Source organism: Eschscholzia californica, unplaced genomic scaffold (assembly GCF_041429995.1).
Source record: "Eschscholzia californica isolate CP2 unplaced genomic scaffold, dmEscCali1.0.p SCAF_3, whole genome shotgun sequence".
NCBI lineage: Eukaryota > Viridiplantae > Streptophyta > Magnoliopsida > Ranunculales > Papaveraceae > Eschscholzia > Eschscholzia californica.
This window is the reverse complement of record NW_028238420.1, coordinates 43,883,272-43,899,102: the sequence shown is the minus strand read 5'-3', so window position 1 is coordinate 43,899,102 and position 15,831 is coordinate 43,883,272. Positions and strand designations below refer to the sequence as shown.

Below are 15,831 nucleotides of genomic sequence, written 5' to 3'. Positions count from 1 at the left end.
TCTCCTATTACCTATTGCTACCTATAAATAAGAGTAGAAAACACGCGGGCCCAAAATCTTTTCTCTCTCTTAAACTACTGGTTCTCTTGTGTTTTGGTTAAAGCTAATCCACTCATTCGAAAATGGCGGAGCGGAGGCCAAATTACGGAACTCCCCGAACAACTAGTGATACTTCTTCAACTAGAGGTAAACCTTGTTCTTCAACTAATTACATGTTTCTTTTACTTAGCATCTGAAATTTGATCCTGATTTTCTGATTCTTTTCGCTTAAAAACCCTAAAGATCATTAATCTTATCATCTTCTCAAACTGAAACCTAGATCATTTTCATATTTAGATGAATTTACATTTACTTCACATTTTTCTGAAAAACTTCGTAACTCAAATCCGTAGGAAGCAAAAGATCAGTAACTTCTTGAAAATGTCTAAGGATCTCATCTATTCGTAATCTTCTTCCAAACAAATAGAAACTAGAAATTCAGGTCTAGACTGTATTTTGAACAATTAATTTCATATGTCGACTGGTTGTTGATTATATAAAATTGGACTCCAAATTCGTTAAGATTTCCTTTTTCTTCATGATCTTTTTGTAAGCATCAAGCCAGATGAGTTGTTTGTGGAATTTTTAGTTCTCATTCTTTAGGATGTGAGAAGTGGAAAACGTATTTAGGGTTCAATATCTTTGATTATTTTGAGTGTTATCAGTTTATCTCTAATTGTCACTTGTTTGATCTAAGAAATTGAAGTGTATAAAGAAAATGGAACCAAAATTTTACTGTTTATTGACCGTGTTAGTTAAGGATTATGTTGATTATTTTGTATAGAAATTTCAAGTGATGTAAGAGAACAGGTTTGCTAGGCGTGATTTGGGTGGTAATTTTTTCCTCATTGTCTGAATAAGACTCGTCTGACTCAAATGGGTCCAAAATCAACCCAAATCAGTCACTCAGGTGAACCATGCAGCACGAGTTGGACAAAAACAAACATTGTCTGAATAAGACTTGTCTTCAAAAAAAAATCCGGACCTCGACTCAGATTTCAGATCTGACTTAGAAGGAAAAAGGAACACTACCTTCCTCTAGTCTCAAATTCAATTCTATATACTAATTGGACTTGAAAATTAGTTCAGTACTTGAGAGTCATTTTGATCTTCAGGCTGTTTTAATGTCTCTAAATTTTGCATCTAGAAAAGTCGAGACATGGGCTATGCTTATTTGTTTTTAATTGGGGTATGTCATTTCAAGCTCATACATCTAATTTTCTTCTGTATGACTCAATGTTTTTTTAGGCGGGATTGGTGGAGTTTGTATGATGAGAAAAGCATGGAGAGAAGAACAACACCCATTGTTCATCCAGTTCATTTCCTCTTTCCTCCAAGACAATTCATTCAGACTCAACTTTGTTCCTATTGAACCTGTAATTTCCTTCTTTCCTCATCTCACAATCTCACATAGATATGTCTTATCACTCAAAGTAAAATTGCACTTGTAGGATTTCATTTTCAACTGTGGCGGACTTTCTGTTGCTTTTGTTTTCGTAACAAGCTGGGACACCAACCTCATTTCATCAGTCTTTAGCAGGTAGTTTGATCGTTGTTGTAATCTAGTTATTCTAGTTCACTAATTATTAATTTCCTTTTGCGATATTATCCAGGATACAGAAGCTGAAGGGACAGTTTAGGCATTTTTATGTCGTTGTCACCCTCCCAACAAGGGAACAGAATGATTCGTTTACTCGCTCTTACTTCAAGTGAGTAATAAAACGTTTCAACTTAAACTGATTCTTAAAGTCTTATGGATCTTGCATCTAGAACACGGATTGTTCGGATTTTGGCTAAGGTACGGCATGGAGCTTGGAAAGCCAACATTTGTGCCTGTTCAGGACTTAGAGATGGGATTTGAGAAGATTGTGAATATTGCTCATGCACGTGGAGGTAAAAGTCCAATTTCAAGAATATTTTGATTTGAACTCCGGAAAGCTCGTCAGTGAAGAATCCAACATGCTTCTCTACAATTTACTGCAGTTTGTAAGCAACAGGATGCTATCGCTAGATTGAAGGTTGAGGTTAGTTCAACGGTTGATTTGGTAAGTACTTGTTTCACTTGTTTTTGTTTACAAATGTTTCTGAACTTCACAATGCCTTCTTTTTCAAAGAGGGAACAATCAGTTCAAGTGATGGATGCCTTCCTCAGAGTGATCACTTCTATACCTGGCATTGACAACCATGACGCCAATATGGTAAAATTTAGTTTTATCATCAATTCATCATAACACAGCACAACACTAATTGTTGATAAATGACTTGTAGATTCATCTATTGTACATATTTGTCTTTTCAGTCATCCATGTTGAGTTACTCTATAATATTCTTGAGGATTCAAATTGAATTATGAACACTGTAGGAAATTAGGAGTTAAGTAGTGCTCAATCAGATCGTCCGAACCCAATAAAAGGGTATGTTAAGAAAGACTTAAGCTGCTCAGCCTGCTAAATTGCGGACGGCCTCTTTCATTTTTTAAGAAGTTCGGAAAAGAACATACTCCATATTATTTTGAGAATGCAAAACTCCGATTCGCTGGACTATGAAAACTATTTGGAAAAATCCACTTCAGGCACTTTTTCACCATATCTGCGTAAAATATATAATAATCTCTTTTTACATGTTCGAGTTTGTCGTAGAGGAATTGTCTTTTTAACGCCTATGATTTCACTCATGTTTACTGGAATATCTACTTAATAAGATTTTTTTTCTAAAGTATTTCTTTGGGTTCTGTACACGAACTCTCTCGTCTTTGAAGAAATAACTGCAATAGTTATCGTCTTTGTTTTGTTTCAGCTTTATCAAGCAATTGGTTCAATAAAAGCAATATCAAAAGCAACAAAGGACCAAATTTTGGAAAAGACAGATCTTTCAGCTGAGAAGGCAGAGAGAATAACCACATTCTTCAGAGATCCAAACTATTATCTCAGTGTCAAAATCAACTAAGCAAAGCACTGGTATGGACTTTTTGATTTCCAGTGACAAGAAAATGCCACTTAGCATTAAGTGGCTATATTCCAATAATAGGTTTTGTTTTCATTTTGGCTGATCCTTTGCTATTACGATGTTCGTTAACGAAACACAAAGCACAAAAAGTAATATATTATGAAGGAAACCCCCTTTACAATGTTTGAGGTCCATTGTGAAGGAAAGAACTCTACGAGCCCATCCAAACAATTACTAAGCTAGAACACGCACCTATGGCCCAAGCTCAGGATAATCCCCCAAGCGGTGCGGGACGATCATATTCCAAAGAGCAGAAGCTTTGAGCCAAAAAGGTTTTACCAATGAACCTCTAGCTTAAAAAAGAAAAAACAGAACACGGCATTGCTCGACTGTTAAATTCTTTTATGCTTATTCTTGGTTCCATGTGCCACTCACTTTCATATGTCACATCTTAATGAAGATTACTTCCTTTACAGGATACTTACTTAACACACTATGGATGATATTTATTGTTTTAGGTCTATTAGATTCATAAGATAGTTTGCTTTTGAAGAAAGTTATTTCATGCTCAATACATTTGTGTCTTATGTTCTTAACAAGAAACATTTTCTTGGAAACGTGAACCTTCTTCGAAAGTGAAGAACCATTAGGGCTTAAAATTCTTATACTACTCGCTAAATTAGAGTCTTGTTAAATGTTACATCATAGCAATGCCTTACACATAAATGACATAAAAACAATGTTTGAACTTCGAGTAGTGGTAAAGTAGTGTGTATGACATATGGTAGAAAGTGACTACTAACATGTCTCGGATGTGTAAGTGGTAGTTGCAAATTTAACTCTTATTTGTTTGCGAAACAGTCCCTCAGGCAACTTATTCATTTAATTCTTTAATCGAACACTCGGGACGTTACATTTTCACTGCTTTCAATAGTTGAAGTTTTGTCACTTTTAAGAGGTTTTGTTGACATTTTGTTGATTCGCTTGATCATCTGTATTGGTGATTGCCTTGTAGAGTTAAAACAATTTTTGCATCTCGCTTTCCAGATAAACCAAAGGATTTTAGCACCAAATTAGTTGTTATTGGTAAGAATTTCGTCGGATGAATCTATTTGTAAGTAGTTAAAAATTGTTAGAGATCTTATGCTCTTTGAAAAGATTCTTATAATTTTGAGTCAAAAAAAGTGTCATACACAACAAATATTTTCTTTGCATTAAACATTCAGCCTGTGTCATGGTGAGTTCCTGACTTTGCCCAGGGGCTTGTCATTTTAGCTATTGTCCAAGGTAACTCTGATCAATAATTTTGATCCAAAATTATTTTTTGTTGAGGATAGATCTTTTCTAATTGATATCAACACCCTTGACCACTCTTTAACAAAAAAGAAGAAATCCTCAACCACTTCAATGGCCCATATAACAAACTATACCACCCTTGGTCGGTCTGGGCAATCTATGGTGTCGACCACTTCAATGGCCCATATAACTTTCCCACCCTTGGTCGGTCTGGGCAATCTATGGTGCCACGCGTATCATGTAAAGAGATATGACCTGTCAATGGTGAAGCTAGATTACATAGACACCTGTTTCTTTCTCTCTCTCTCTCTATGCACTTATTTGTTTTCTTTCTCTCTCAATCTTTCTGTCTGAGTTGCCGTTATTTAACAGAAGATCAGATTTACCTAACAGAGATAGATAGATATGACCGGAAAGGAAATCCTCCACAAAATTAAGGTAATTAAATTCTTCCCATCATCTTTTTTGAGTTTGGGTATTCTTTTATTTACATTTTTGTTAAGTGGGTTTTCTTCAATAGAGATATATATCATAATTGACAATACTTATTCTCATTTGATATCAAAATTTGGATGATCAAGTAAGAATGAAGTTTTAGTTTTGATTTTTAATTGTTGAGACCAAATTTTAATTCAAGTTTGTGTTAAGTTAAACATTTTCGGTATTATAGACAACAAACACTTAAAAATGAAAGGCTAATAAAAACCACAAAGTTGTAAAATGTTGGGAAAGCATTTAAGTCATGGTTTTGGGGTTAAAAATGTTTGAAACTTTTGTAGGAAAAAACTGGTTTTGGTTCATCAACATCACCAGAAACAGGTGGGAAAGGAAAGAGCAAAATGTTGGGAAAACATTTAACTCATGGTTTCCACTTGGTGAAAGGACAATCACATCATCCAATGGAAGATTTCATAGTTGCAAAATTCAAAAAAGTAGATGATGAGAATGAGTTGGGTTTATTTGCCATATTTGATGGTCATTTAGGTCATGATGTCCCTAATTACCTCTGCTCACATCTATTCGACAACATCTTGAATGAGGTATAAATTTCACCATAACTTCTTGCCTTTTCATTTACTTTTCTTGTAGAATGGAACTATGGAAGTAGTAGTAAAATTTTATCTTTTTAAGAGGAATGATGACAATGACCAATGGGCCCCACACCCTGCATAGGGCCCAATGGGTCGCACCTATTGGGCCCAATATCCGTTGTAGAAGTTATCAATATTGTCCCACTTTTGACACTTCAAAGGCCCACATGAAATATTGATTAATATTTGTCCATTTACCAACCTGATTTGTATTCTCTAATTGTACTAAGACCCCACTTACTGGGATGATGCGGCCAAGATCAACAAAAAAAAATTATGTGTATGACCAGTTGGACCCGGGATAAAGTTAAGTCAGTACTCAGTAGCTCATATAAATATAGGAAGGTTCTTGAAGTAGGTCAAATTAACATCCATAGAAATCCTTAATCGGTATATCAAATCTTTGAAGAGAGAATGCATCAGCAAAACTTAAGCTCACTTCAAAACTTAGAAGTTCAATGACCAACACCAATACCAAGACGCCTGAAAATACTTACACTGCCGCATGAAGACTGAGGGTTGTCAATCTGGTCTACAGTTAGCCCAAGCTTTTCAACCTTCGCCTCTTCCTCAGCCCTTCCACATGAGCAATTTTTGCAAGCTTTCCTTGTGCTTCCAATTTCACAATCACCTTCTGCACATGGATAATTGCATCAGAATTGAAAGAGTGATTCCGAAATTGATGTAAGGTAGAGAAGGGGTCGTCATCTTACCAGGGGGGAGTTCTGGTTTCTTCAAGTCTTCTTCTGTTAATAGACTATCTTCATCGATAAGATCCAAATCATCATCAATTTGTACCTTGGGTAAACTCTTTGTAGTTTTCTTGATGGAAAATGATGACCCAATCTCCCATGAAGGTTTATTGGCTTTGACCTGCCAAAATAAATAATTTAGTTTACACCTTGCGAAAAATAACACAAACCGTTCACTAACATGCTGGCGCATAAGTTGTTCCCCTATTAACAGCCAAGTAACATAAGAAGTAGACAGGAGGGTAGAAGAATAAGCGCACTCACAGTTAAAGGTTTAACATCTTCTTCTGGTACTATTTGTTTTAGGTCCACAAGTTGCACTCCGAGGAATCCTGCCAAGAGTAACTTGCGCTCAAGATGCGAGCCAGGCTGCAAGAATAATCCATTAATATCTAAAGCGAATTTCAAGGACATCAAAATTTCATTACGTTATGGAAACCAGTTATTACCTTATCAGGGTTCTCTGAGGTACGATATGCTGCCTGAGTTAGGATTCTCCCACCAGGTTTCAAAACTCTAGAGATCTCAGCAAGTAACTGATCAGGAAGATCAGGGGTTTTCAGAATATAGACGACAGTATCAACTGAAGATGACTCAATCGGAAGCATCTCTGCAAGTGGAAAGTGAAGTTAATTTCAAATTAAACTGAATCAAGCTAGGACTTTCTAATGTTGCATAGGAGGCCCATCTTGGAAAGATAAGACAACCCTTCTACTACAAACTGAAAAACAAGTGAAATCCTACAGCATTCAATATCTTTTGTTACTTAGATACTTTACTTAACTAATTGGCATGATCACTACAAAGGTCAGATACTAGAAAGCAATCTAATACTAGTTAAAGCCAACTCAAGAAAGTATAATATTCCATCAAAGAAGTAACGGACTAAAGAAAATATTACGTAGATGGAAAGCTTGAGTGATAATCTGCGGATCATTCTGCCCATCAACCTCGAGCTCTTTGATTGCATTCAAAACTGCACTGACAGGCACGAGAACATGATCTGTAAGCACCACTGTATTCTTTGCCATTGCGATGGTATCCTGCAGAAACGATAAAAATAAATATATTTATACAGATTCTGAGCATTCATCAATAAAATTCTGCACAACGGCATATAGAAAAAGTGGGGGCAGCATGCAGAAAAACAACGACAGGAATATCAACAACTAAAATAAGAATACAACTTTAAGGTTCGGAAAAAATATAAGAATTCCAAGTCCACCAGTACGAATTGGTCTTCAAAATGGAGGTGGTACAATGTGAATTCAAGACAATATCATCAGGTGGTCGATGCTTGCGCTTTCAGGCTAGCGTTGATGCTATTCTCACTTTACTTTTATGCTACTGCTTCACTATAACATTTTGAAAATTGTATTTTTATTTTCTCTATATACTTGTCCAACTTTTCTTGTTATTTTTTGTTTCTGGTTTTATGCTTTAAAATGTAAGCATATATAAAACAGGTAAACGAACAAGAGATTTAGAGTACTGAGATGTATCAAACATCAGGCCCTTGGTGGTTGGTGCCACCTGAAGGTTACGTGTCACCTTATCAATGAAAGATCCAGTGCTGAAAACTTAGACGAGGCTAAGCTTTAATTTCACGGTAGCCAAGATTTTAACAAAAAGTCACTATAAGTAGGTTTCTACCTATGATACATGTAATATATGTAAAAGTGTTATTTAAAGGTAATTCTAGTGATAAAATACATTCTTAACGATGCATTTCACATTTATGTAGATTTTTTGTCTAGAAAAATTTAAACATGAATCAATAAACAATGTCACTCAATCGACAATTAGACGTCAAAGTAATGAACCAAAACTGAATTATTTAAGATTCATACCTCATAAGAAATTAAGAATCATAATTCATAACCATCAATCGATCAAGAACAACTCATTAACAAAATTGAACTCATCTAAGAATTCTAAATTATAAGAAAGTAAGAATCATAAATCATAAATCATAACCATCAACCTACAAATGAACATCGACTAATTAACAAATATTGAACTTATCTAAGATATATAACTTATAAGATAGTAAGTATAATAATTCATAAATCATAACCATCAATCGACAAACGAACACCGACTAATAAACAAAATTTAAACTTATCTAAGATTCATAACGTATAAGAAAGTAAGAGTTATAGTTCATAGATCATGATCATCAACCGGTTGACCTAGGAAGTGTTTAATTTGCAGATTCTAACCTTCTAAGTGGTCAAGTGGAGAATAAAAATAAACCCTAGTACTAGTTGCTAACTTCACTTGCTTTGCTCAGTCCCCAGATTAAAAGAAAAATGAAATAAAAATAAAAGCAGGTGAAATACCCAAGCCACCTATCAGTGAAACCAGAAAGATCCCCTAAAATCACTATAACCTAGAGATTTTCCCTAAAATTTCTAATACAATAAACACTAAAATTTGAGACAAAGTTAAAATTGATGGAACTGAATTAGGGTTCGTATTAGGAAACCTTACCTTAGATCGATGAATCGAATTCTCTGTTGTGTGTTTGATATTTGAACACGGAAAAGAGTTTTGACTTGGAAGACGAAATACGGCAAGCGGTTTTAGAGAGAGAGAAGAGAGAGGGGTTTACGGAAACAGGAAATTGACAAATGACTAAAATATACCTAACTATCTTGTTTTTCACGTCTTCTTCACGTGCACTGTTTGGTTTTTGCCTTTTCCATGAGTGTCTTTAAAACTGGATGCGTCTTTAAAATTGGAGGTGCCTATAACCATCACTTCCTACCTCTAGTGTGAAAGGTCTCCAAGGGTACAAGGTAACTTTTTCCTCCTTCATTTCTTTCATTCGTATATTTAAGGTATATCCATTTCGATTTTCTCATGTTCAAACATGGTAGTAGTACTTAACATTGGTACGAGATCAAGTGAAACGTCGATATTTATAATGTATGGGCGTTCACATTATGGAGAAACACAAAAACATGTGTTTGTTTTTCTCATTGTCTGAATCTGACTTGTCTTGATGAAATGGACCCAAACCAGCTATTCAGACAGTTCATGCATTATGAGTTGGAAAAAAACAAACAGTACGAAAATTCTGACTTGAGTCAATTCAGAGTTTGAGAGACGGATCTATGATTTGACTCAGGAACGAGACATAACCTTAGCTAACACCTTATCCAGTACTACTAATTGTACCTAAATTGGTTATGTCTGAATAAGGTGTTAGCTAAGGTTATGTCTCGTTCCTGAGTCAAATCATAGATCCGTCTCTCAAACTCTGAATTGACTCAAGTCAGAATTTTCGTACTGTTTGTTTTTTTCCAACTCATAATGCATGAACTGTCTGAATAGCTGGTTTGGGTCCATTTCATCAAGACAAGTCAGATTCAGACAATGAGAAAAACAAACACATGTTTTTGTGTTTCTCCATAATGTGAACGCCCATACATTATAAATATCGACGTTTCACTTGATCTCGTACCAATGTTAAGTACTACTACCATGTTTGAACATGAGAAAATCGAAATGGATATACCTTAAATATACGAATGAAAGAAATGAAGGAGGAAAAAGTTACCTTGTACCCTTGGAGACCTTTCACACTAGAGGTAGGAAGTGATGGTTATAGGCACCTCCAATTTTAAAGACGCATCCAGTTTTAAAGACACTCATGGAAAAGGCAAAAACCAAACAGTGCACGTGAAGAAGACGTGAAAAACAAGATAGTTAGGTATATTTTAGTCATTTGTCAATTTCCTGTTTCCGTAAACCCCTCTCTCTTCTCTCTCTCTAAAACCGCTTGCCGTATTTCGTCTTCCAAGTCAAAACTCTTTTCCGTGTTCAAATATCAAACACACAACAGAGAATTCGATTCATCGATCTAAGGTAAGGTTTCCTAATACGAACCCTAATTCAGTTCCATCAATTTTAACTTTGTCTCAAAGTTTAGTGTTTATTGTATTAGAAATTTTAGGGAAAATCTCTAGGTTATAGTGATTTTAGGGGATCTTTCTGGTTTCACTGATAGGTGGCTTGGGTATTTCACCTGCTTTTATTTTTATTTCATTTTTCTTTTAATCTGGGGACTGAGCAAAGCAAGTGAAGTTAGCAACTAGTACTAGGGTTTATTTTTATTCTCCACTTGACCACTTAGAAGGTTAGAATCTGCAAATTAAACACTTCCTAGGTCAACCGGTTGATGATCATGATCTATGAACTATAACTCTTACTTTCTTATACGTTATGAATCTTAGATAAGTTTAAATTTTGTTTATTAGTCGGTGTTCGTTTGTCGATTGATGGTTATGATTTATGAATTATTATACTTACTATCTTATAAGTTATATATCTTAGCTAAGTTCAATATTTGTTAATTAGTCGATGTTCATTTGTAGGTTGATGGTTATGATTTATGATTTATGATTCTTACTTTCTTATAATTTAGAATTCTTAGATGAGTTCAATTTTGTTAATGAGTTGTTCTTGATCGATTGATGGTTATGAATTATGATTCTTAATTTCTTATGAGGTATGAATCTTAAATAATTCAGTTTTGGTTCATTACTTTGACGTCTAATTGTCGATTGAGTGACATTGTTTATTGATTCATGTTTAAATTTTTCTAGACAAAAAATCTACATAAATGTGAAATGCATCGTTAAGAATGTATTTTATCACTAGAATTACCTTTAAATAACACTTTTACATATATTACATGTATCATAGGTAGAAACCTACTTATAGTGACTTTTTGTTAAAATCTTGGCTACCGTGAAATTAAAGCTTAGCCTCGTCTAAGTTTTCAGCACTGGATCTTTCATTGATAAGGTGACACGTAACCTTCAGGTGGCACCAACCACCAAGGGCCTGATGTTTGATACATCTCAGTACTCTAAATCTCTTGTTCGTTTACCTGTTTTATATATGCTTACATTTTAAAGCATAAAACCAGAAACAAAAAATAACAAGAAAAGTTGGACAAGTATATAGAGAAAATAAAAATACAATTTTCAAAATGTTGGAATAATCTTCCGCGTTTAGGTTGGGATCCTTTAAGAGATGCACAACAACTTTTTGTATTTAGTTTGTCAAAAGAATATCTTGATATCATATTAAAATTTTCAAAAGGTGATTCTTATATCTCAAACTTATATGATATGGACCTCTCACACGTGTGAGATCAAACCTCTCATCCGACCCGTTCGACCGAGATAAAAAGTGTCCATGGACACCCGATGGTCATAACGGTCAGTGTCCGATCGACCCGAAAGAATTGGCGGACGGTCACGGTCAAAATTTTATGTCGAAGGACCGACCGCTGACCGACCGGTACGAGTGACCGAATAGGTTGACCGACTAAACTGTCCTCATTTTTAGAAGTTGACCGTTGAATTTTATCGACATATAAATATATGATGATCGTTGGCTATAGTCATATAGTCCTCTGGAAGACCAAACATTAGTGAATGGCTTAATTATATCTTGTCAAATGATGATCAACTGTGCTTTTTCTTTTTTATATTTATTTTTGATTTCTTGGCTAAACATCTTCATTTGTAAGTAATTTTGTTTGTGGTAATAAAAATAAAGTTCTGAATTAAGTAAATTTATTGGAAAGTTCGGACCGAGACCGTCCGGTGTCCGACTGGACCGGTAAAATAAACTGTCTTGGACGGTCAATGGACAAAGAATTCTTGAGAGTGACCGTCCGAGTCCGCCCGAGTAAATAAGTGGTCACCAACAGTTTATGTCCGAGTCGACCTGTTCGATGAAGTTAGAGCCCGATACCGACCGGTCCGGACCGATTCCCACCCCTAGACGTTGGGTTGAGGTGTGGTTGTTGTTTGGAGATTTAAACTCTCAAATTACCAAAGCCAATTTTGACGAGCCAAATGGGAATGCAGTTACCAAAAATCACATTACTTAATGATATTTGTGGTATATGAAAATGTATCAGGTATTACATTGGAATGTTATTTCTCTTGGAGGGAAAATCCTCAACCCAATGACTAAGAACCAAATTAGGGATTGTTATTCTTTCTAATTGCATTTTTTCCCACGCACCGAATATAGAAGTGGGATTTAGGCAAGACAAAATTGAAATTGTAGGCACCATGTGGTCTTTCACGAACGAGTGTATCAAGAAATGAGATTATTTAGTGTCATGTAATCAAATATTATAATAAATGAAACTCAATTTAAAAACTTTTAATTCATTCTTTAAGTTTCATTATAGGAAAAGGAATTATCATAAAGTTGTAGTCCAAAAGGAGTACAATTATTCACAAAAAAAAAGCTTGTTTGTAAAAATCACCAAAATTCGTCTGCAACATCTCATCCAAATTGAGATAAAAACAAAGAGACATAAATATATATAAGTGCTTAAATTATCAAATTTGTTACGAATACTTACAAGTTTTTGAAAAAAAGAAATTAAGATGGAGTGGGCAAAGCCTATCTAACGGACTTTACCCGATCGGGGGCTCGTTGTCGGATCGGGCCAGACTGGCCTGACAGACTCAAAGTCAAGTCTACCTCGGGATCGAGGTATAACTCCAGCTACCTTGGGTCGTAAACCGTGTGGGGCGAGCAACCAGAACCCATGCCTCGTTAGAAGTATCTTACAAGTTTGAAATATCTAAGACCTTTAACTAATGACTAATAAACTAGGCCTACTAGACAACCTATGTTCGTTCTGGCTGCATGTTTGGGTAAACTTTTTCCCCTAGTAGCCCATGGGTGCCCAGGCTCCTAGTATTTCCCCAACTTCCCTTCATGTGTTAGGACGGGACATTGGACTCTTGGAAGTAACTTTCCATTGAAGCCCACTTGTGTGCACATAGAAAACCTCCTTTGATTTAATTAAAATGTCAGGATTATGATGGAGTAAGTCAGAGTCACTGAATTTAATCAGAGTAAATAATCTGTCTAACCACAGGGAGAGAGAGAGAGAGAGAGTGTTAAATTTACGATTACATAAATAATCGGAGATATGAACATGAAGTAAAAGACACGATAATTTAACGTGGTTCGGTCGAATACTCAAGACCTACATCCACAGAGAAATAATTCTTTATTAATAATTCACCACATACAATTGTATGTGGGAGTTGATCGGTTACATTGGTCAGACATAACTCGATGATTTTAATCCTAGAACCCTCTCCTATTTATAGATGACGAAAAACATATGCTTTGGTCAAATTTGTGCACCAAAGCTACTCCAATATGTACGTGTTTTATCATTGTTATAATGGTGGATTCCATTACGCTTTGGAGACTCCAATATGTACGCTTTGGTCAAATTTGTGCACCAAAGCTACTCCAATATGAAAGGAATAAAAACGAAGAGTATGGATCCCATGGGAATACTTTGATTAAGAAGAAGAAAAGGGAAGATTAGGGCTTTTTAGAAACAAATTTGATTAGTGAATCAGATAGGAAGAATGAGAGATTTACAGAATAACTCTACAATATAAGTTCAAGGAGACAACTTTACGGAAAACCTCAATAGAAAAACTAAACCACCGCATACTGTTCTTCTTCTTCTTCTTCTTCTTCTTTGTAAAGTAATAAGCTTTTTTCCCCAACACGAAAAGTCACCCACTGTCTGAGTTTTGAGTCTGACTCCACAAAGGTAACTAGTAGCCTTTGTAACGACTAACGCAGATCGTAGTCGACTTCCAAAAAAGAGAAGGCAACTAGTAGCATTATCCTACATTGCCTAGGTGTTACAATCCGCAAAGTAGATAGACCTTGAGCAATATTTTCCTCGCAAACTAGTTTCAAGGATAGCTGGACCCAGTAGTCTTTACCATAGTACCGAATCTGGTTTTTCATTTACTAGTCGAGACTTAGTAAAGCTAACGAGAGCTACTCCAATATGTACGCTGATAGGATTCCTTCTAAATGGGGAAATAGCAAATCCAGTGAGGGAGAATGGGTTTGTGATTCTCATTCCCCCATAATCACATGTTTGCATATATAAAACCATCGCATCAAGACCAACCCAAGAACGCGCAGACCCAGATTTCCCAGTCACAAAATTTTGATTGTTCCTAATATATTTAATGGCAGAGAAAGCAAAAGCAAGACCTTGTGAAAGTTGAACACCACGAACAACAGGTAAAGGAATGAATCGATAAAAGAAAGACATAAGTCCGGTGACACCAAGAATTAAAAGAACAGAAGAAGTTGAAATTCCGGCAGCCATGATTTGAGGAATTGTAAGATGAGTTTGAGATTCAGAAATAGCAACAGCAGCAATTGATTTCATGGGTTGAACAGGCATTGGAATACCATAGAGAAAACCAGTTATGATATTGTAAAAAGCAGTGAAGATTAAAGTTGTACCTAAATCAAGATGATTTACTAATGAAAGGGCAAGAACAATTGGAATGTATGTACCTAAATCACCAACTGAACCACCTAGTTCTGACCAAATTGAAGTTTTCAGTTTGAAATTTTTTCCGGTGAAGTAGCTTCGCCATCCACGGTTGAGAAGTGGAGATGTCCGGTTTGGAGACTCCATTTTTCAGGTGAGATGCCGAAGAGACTGAGAGAGAGAGGAGATTAGAGAGAGAAAGAGAGTCATGAGTGAGGCTATTTATAAGGGGGCCATATAATGTACCAAAAAACCGTGGGCCCAATACCTAGTTGACTAATTCATTTATTATTAACATGGGAATCTTTTAAGCTAGTTCCAAACTAACCATTTAAACCTAGAGATAATCTTTATAAACTTCAATTTACTTGCCGCTCTTTAGTCTGTACAGAGCGTCTAAAGACAATTGTTGAACTATGCATATCAAAAGCAGAAACGTTATAAGGTCTGAAAAAGCCGTGATCCTATGACCCACCCGTCTCCCGCTGAATCCCGACCATGTCACCCGGTCAAGATTTAGCTGGGAAACTTGTCTGGCATAGTGTCATTTTCGATAGTTGGCTGACCACAGACTAGCATTTAAGAAGAGAAGATGTTTGGCACATCTAGGCAAACTACATAAACTACATAAGTTGTGGCTACTATGGTCGACCACTTTTTCAGGCCAAACACCTTGTTGATTTGGAGAGTCCAGCTATGGCATCAGGTATGATATGGCATCAGGTATGACTAATTTTGTTACTTAGATACTTTACTTAACTAATTGGCATGATCACAACCTCCTGCTTCTATGGCATCGAACGAGAGCTACTCCAACATTCTCTAAGAAGGTCATGGAGTAAGAACCCCGATTTCTAAAAGCGTTAATCATCTTAAACCAGGCTAGCAAAGACAACTAAGAAGCAATTCTTCATTGTTCAGGCAAGAATGACAATATTGAATCATATTCATCAAATGACAAAAGGATTTACCTCAAATCCCCAATTAGCTCAACAGAATGGGGAATCAGGTTGACAGAAAGCAAATTATAACACAATTGAAGTCTAGTTTCTAAACCATGGAGTAAAAACTCCAGATTTCTAACAACCTAAACTCATCTTTAGACCCGAAACAACTGATAAAGCAACTCGCCATTGTTTCAGGTAAAAATAAGAACACCGATTTTCACATCAATAATCGAATTTGGGGGTTCATTCAAAAGATAGCGAAAAATGATCCCTAGGGTAATTAGTCAACTTCACGTTACTTCTGAATGGACTAAAGGAAAGCAACCACGTTGTTTCTCAAGCTTCTTAAAGGAATACCCATTGCCCATGCTGCAATGCAACTCTAATCG

General features: G+C 35.8%; 2 protein-coding genes and 1 pseudogene across 6 annotated transcripts; 1 reads left to right on the top strand and 2 right to left on the bottom strand.

The window, feature by feature from the left end:
* The first annotated feature begins 19 nt into the window (after positions 1-19).
* Positions 20-7,857, top strand: LOC147550648 (protein PARTING DANCERS-like). Of its 5 annotated transcripts, none has more exons than XM_086665235.1 (12): positions 20-186; positions 1,288-1,415; positions 1,491-1,579; positions 1,653-1,748; positions 1,838-1,932; positions 2,023-2,063; positions 2,154-2,237; positions 2,836-2,996; positions 4,033-4,071; positions 4,654-4,719; positions 5,061-5,321; positions 6,431-7,857. In XM_086665235.1, the coding sequence occupies exons 1-8, from the start codon at positions 123-125 to the stop codon at positions 2,983-2,985; spliced, it is 747 nt and encodes a 248-aa protein (XP_086521361.1). In that variant the 5' UTR covers positions 20-122; the 3' UTR covers positions 2,986-2,996; positions 4,033-4,071; positions 4,654-4,719; positions 5,061-5,321; positions 6,431-7,857. The 5 variants fall into 5 exon arrangements, with proteins under 5 accessions (XP_086521361.1, XP_086521360.1, XP_086521357.1 ...); XM_086665234.1 differs by having other exon boundaries at positions 4,001-4,071; XM_086665231.1 differs by lacking the exon at positions 4,033-4,071.
* LOC147550649 (anamorsin homolog) lies at positions 5,719-7,160 on the bottom strand. Its single transcript, XM_086665236.1, has 5 exons — positions 7,026-7,160; positions 6,574-6,734; positions 6,389-6,493; positions 6,086-6,245; positions 5,719-6,006 (listed from the first exon to the last, which is right to left on the bottom strand). Exons 1-5 carry the CDS (start codon positions 7,153-7,155, stop codon positions 5,828-5,830), a joined length of 735 nt encoding a protein of 244 aa, XP_086521362.1. The 5' UTR covers positions 7,156-7,160; the 3' UTR covers positions 5,719-5,827.
* A 6,065-nt stretch (positions 7,858-13,922) lies between the features above and the next one.
* On the bottom strand, positions 13,923-14,642 carry LOC147550647 (molybdate transporter 1 pseudogene; annotated as a pseudogene).
* Positions 14,643-15,831: the final 1,189 nt, after the last annotated feature.

Bases quoted from the DNA above. Each gene is read 5' to 3' on its own strand.
- LOC147550648 (XM_086665231.1), top strand. From the start codon at position 123: ATGGCGGAGCGGAGGCCAAATTACGGAACTCCCCGAACAACTAGTGAT. The intron at 1,416-1,490 runs GTAATTTCCTTC...TTGCACTTGTAG, and splicing joins ACTTTGTTCCTATTGAACCT to GATTTCATTTTCAACTGTGG. The intron at 1,749-1,837 runs GTGAGTAATAAA...ATTTTGGCTAAG, and splicing joins TTTACTCGCTCTTACTTCAA to GTACGGCATGGAGCTTGGAA.
- LOC147550649 (XM_086665236.1), bottom strand. From the start codon at position 7,155: ATGGCAAAGAATACAGTGGTGCTTACAGATCATGTTCTCGTGCCTGTC. The intron at 6,246-6,388 runs GTGAGTGCGCTT...TTATTTTGGCAG, and splicing joins AAGATGTTAAACCTTTAACT to GTCAAAGCCAATAAACCTTC. The intron at 6,007-6,085 runs GTAAGATGACGA...ATCCATGTGCAG, and splicing joins GAAACCAGAACTCCCCCCTG to AAGGTGATTGTGAAATTGGA.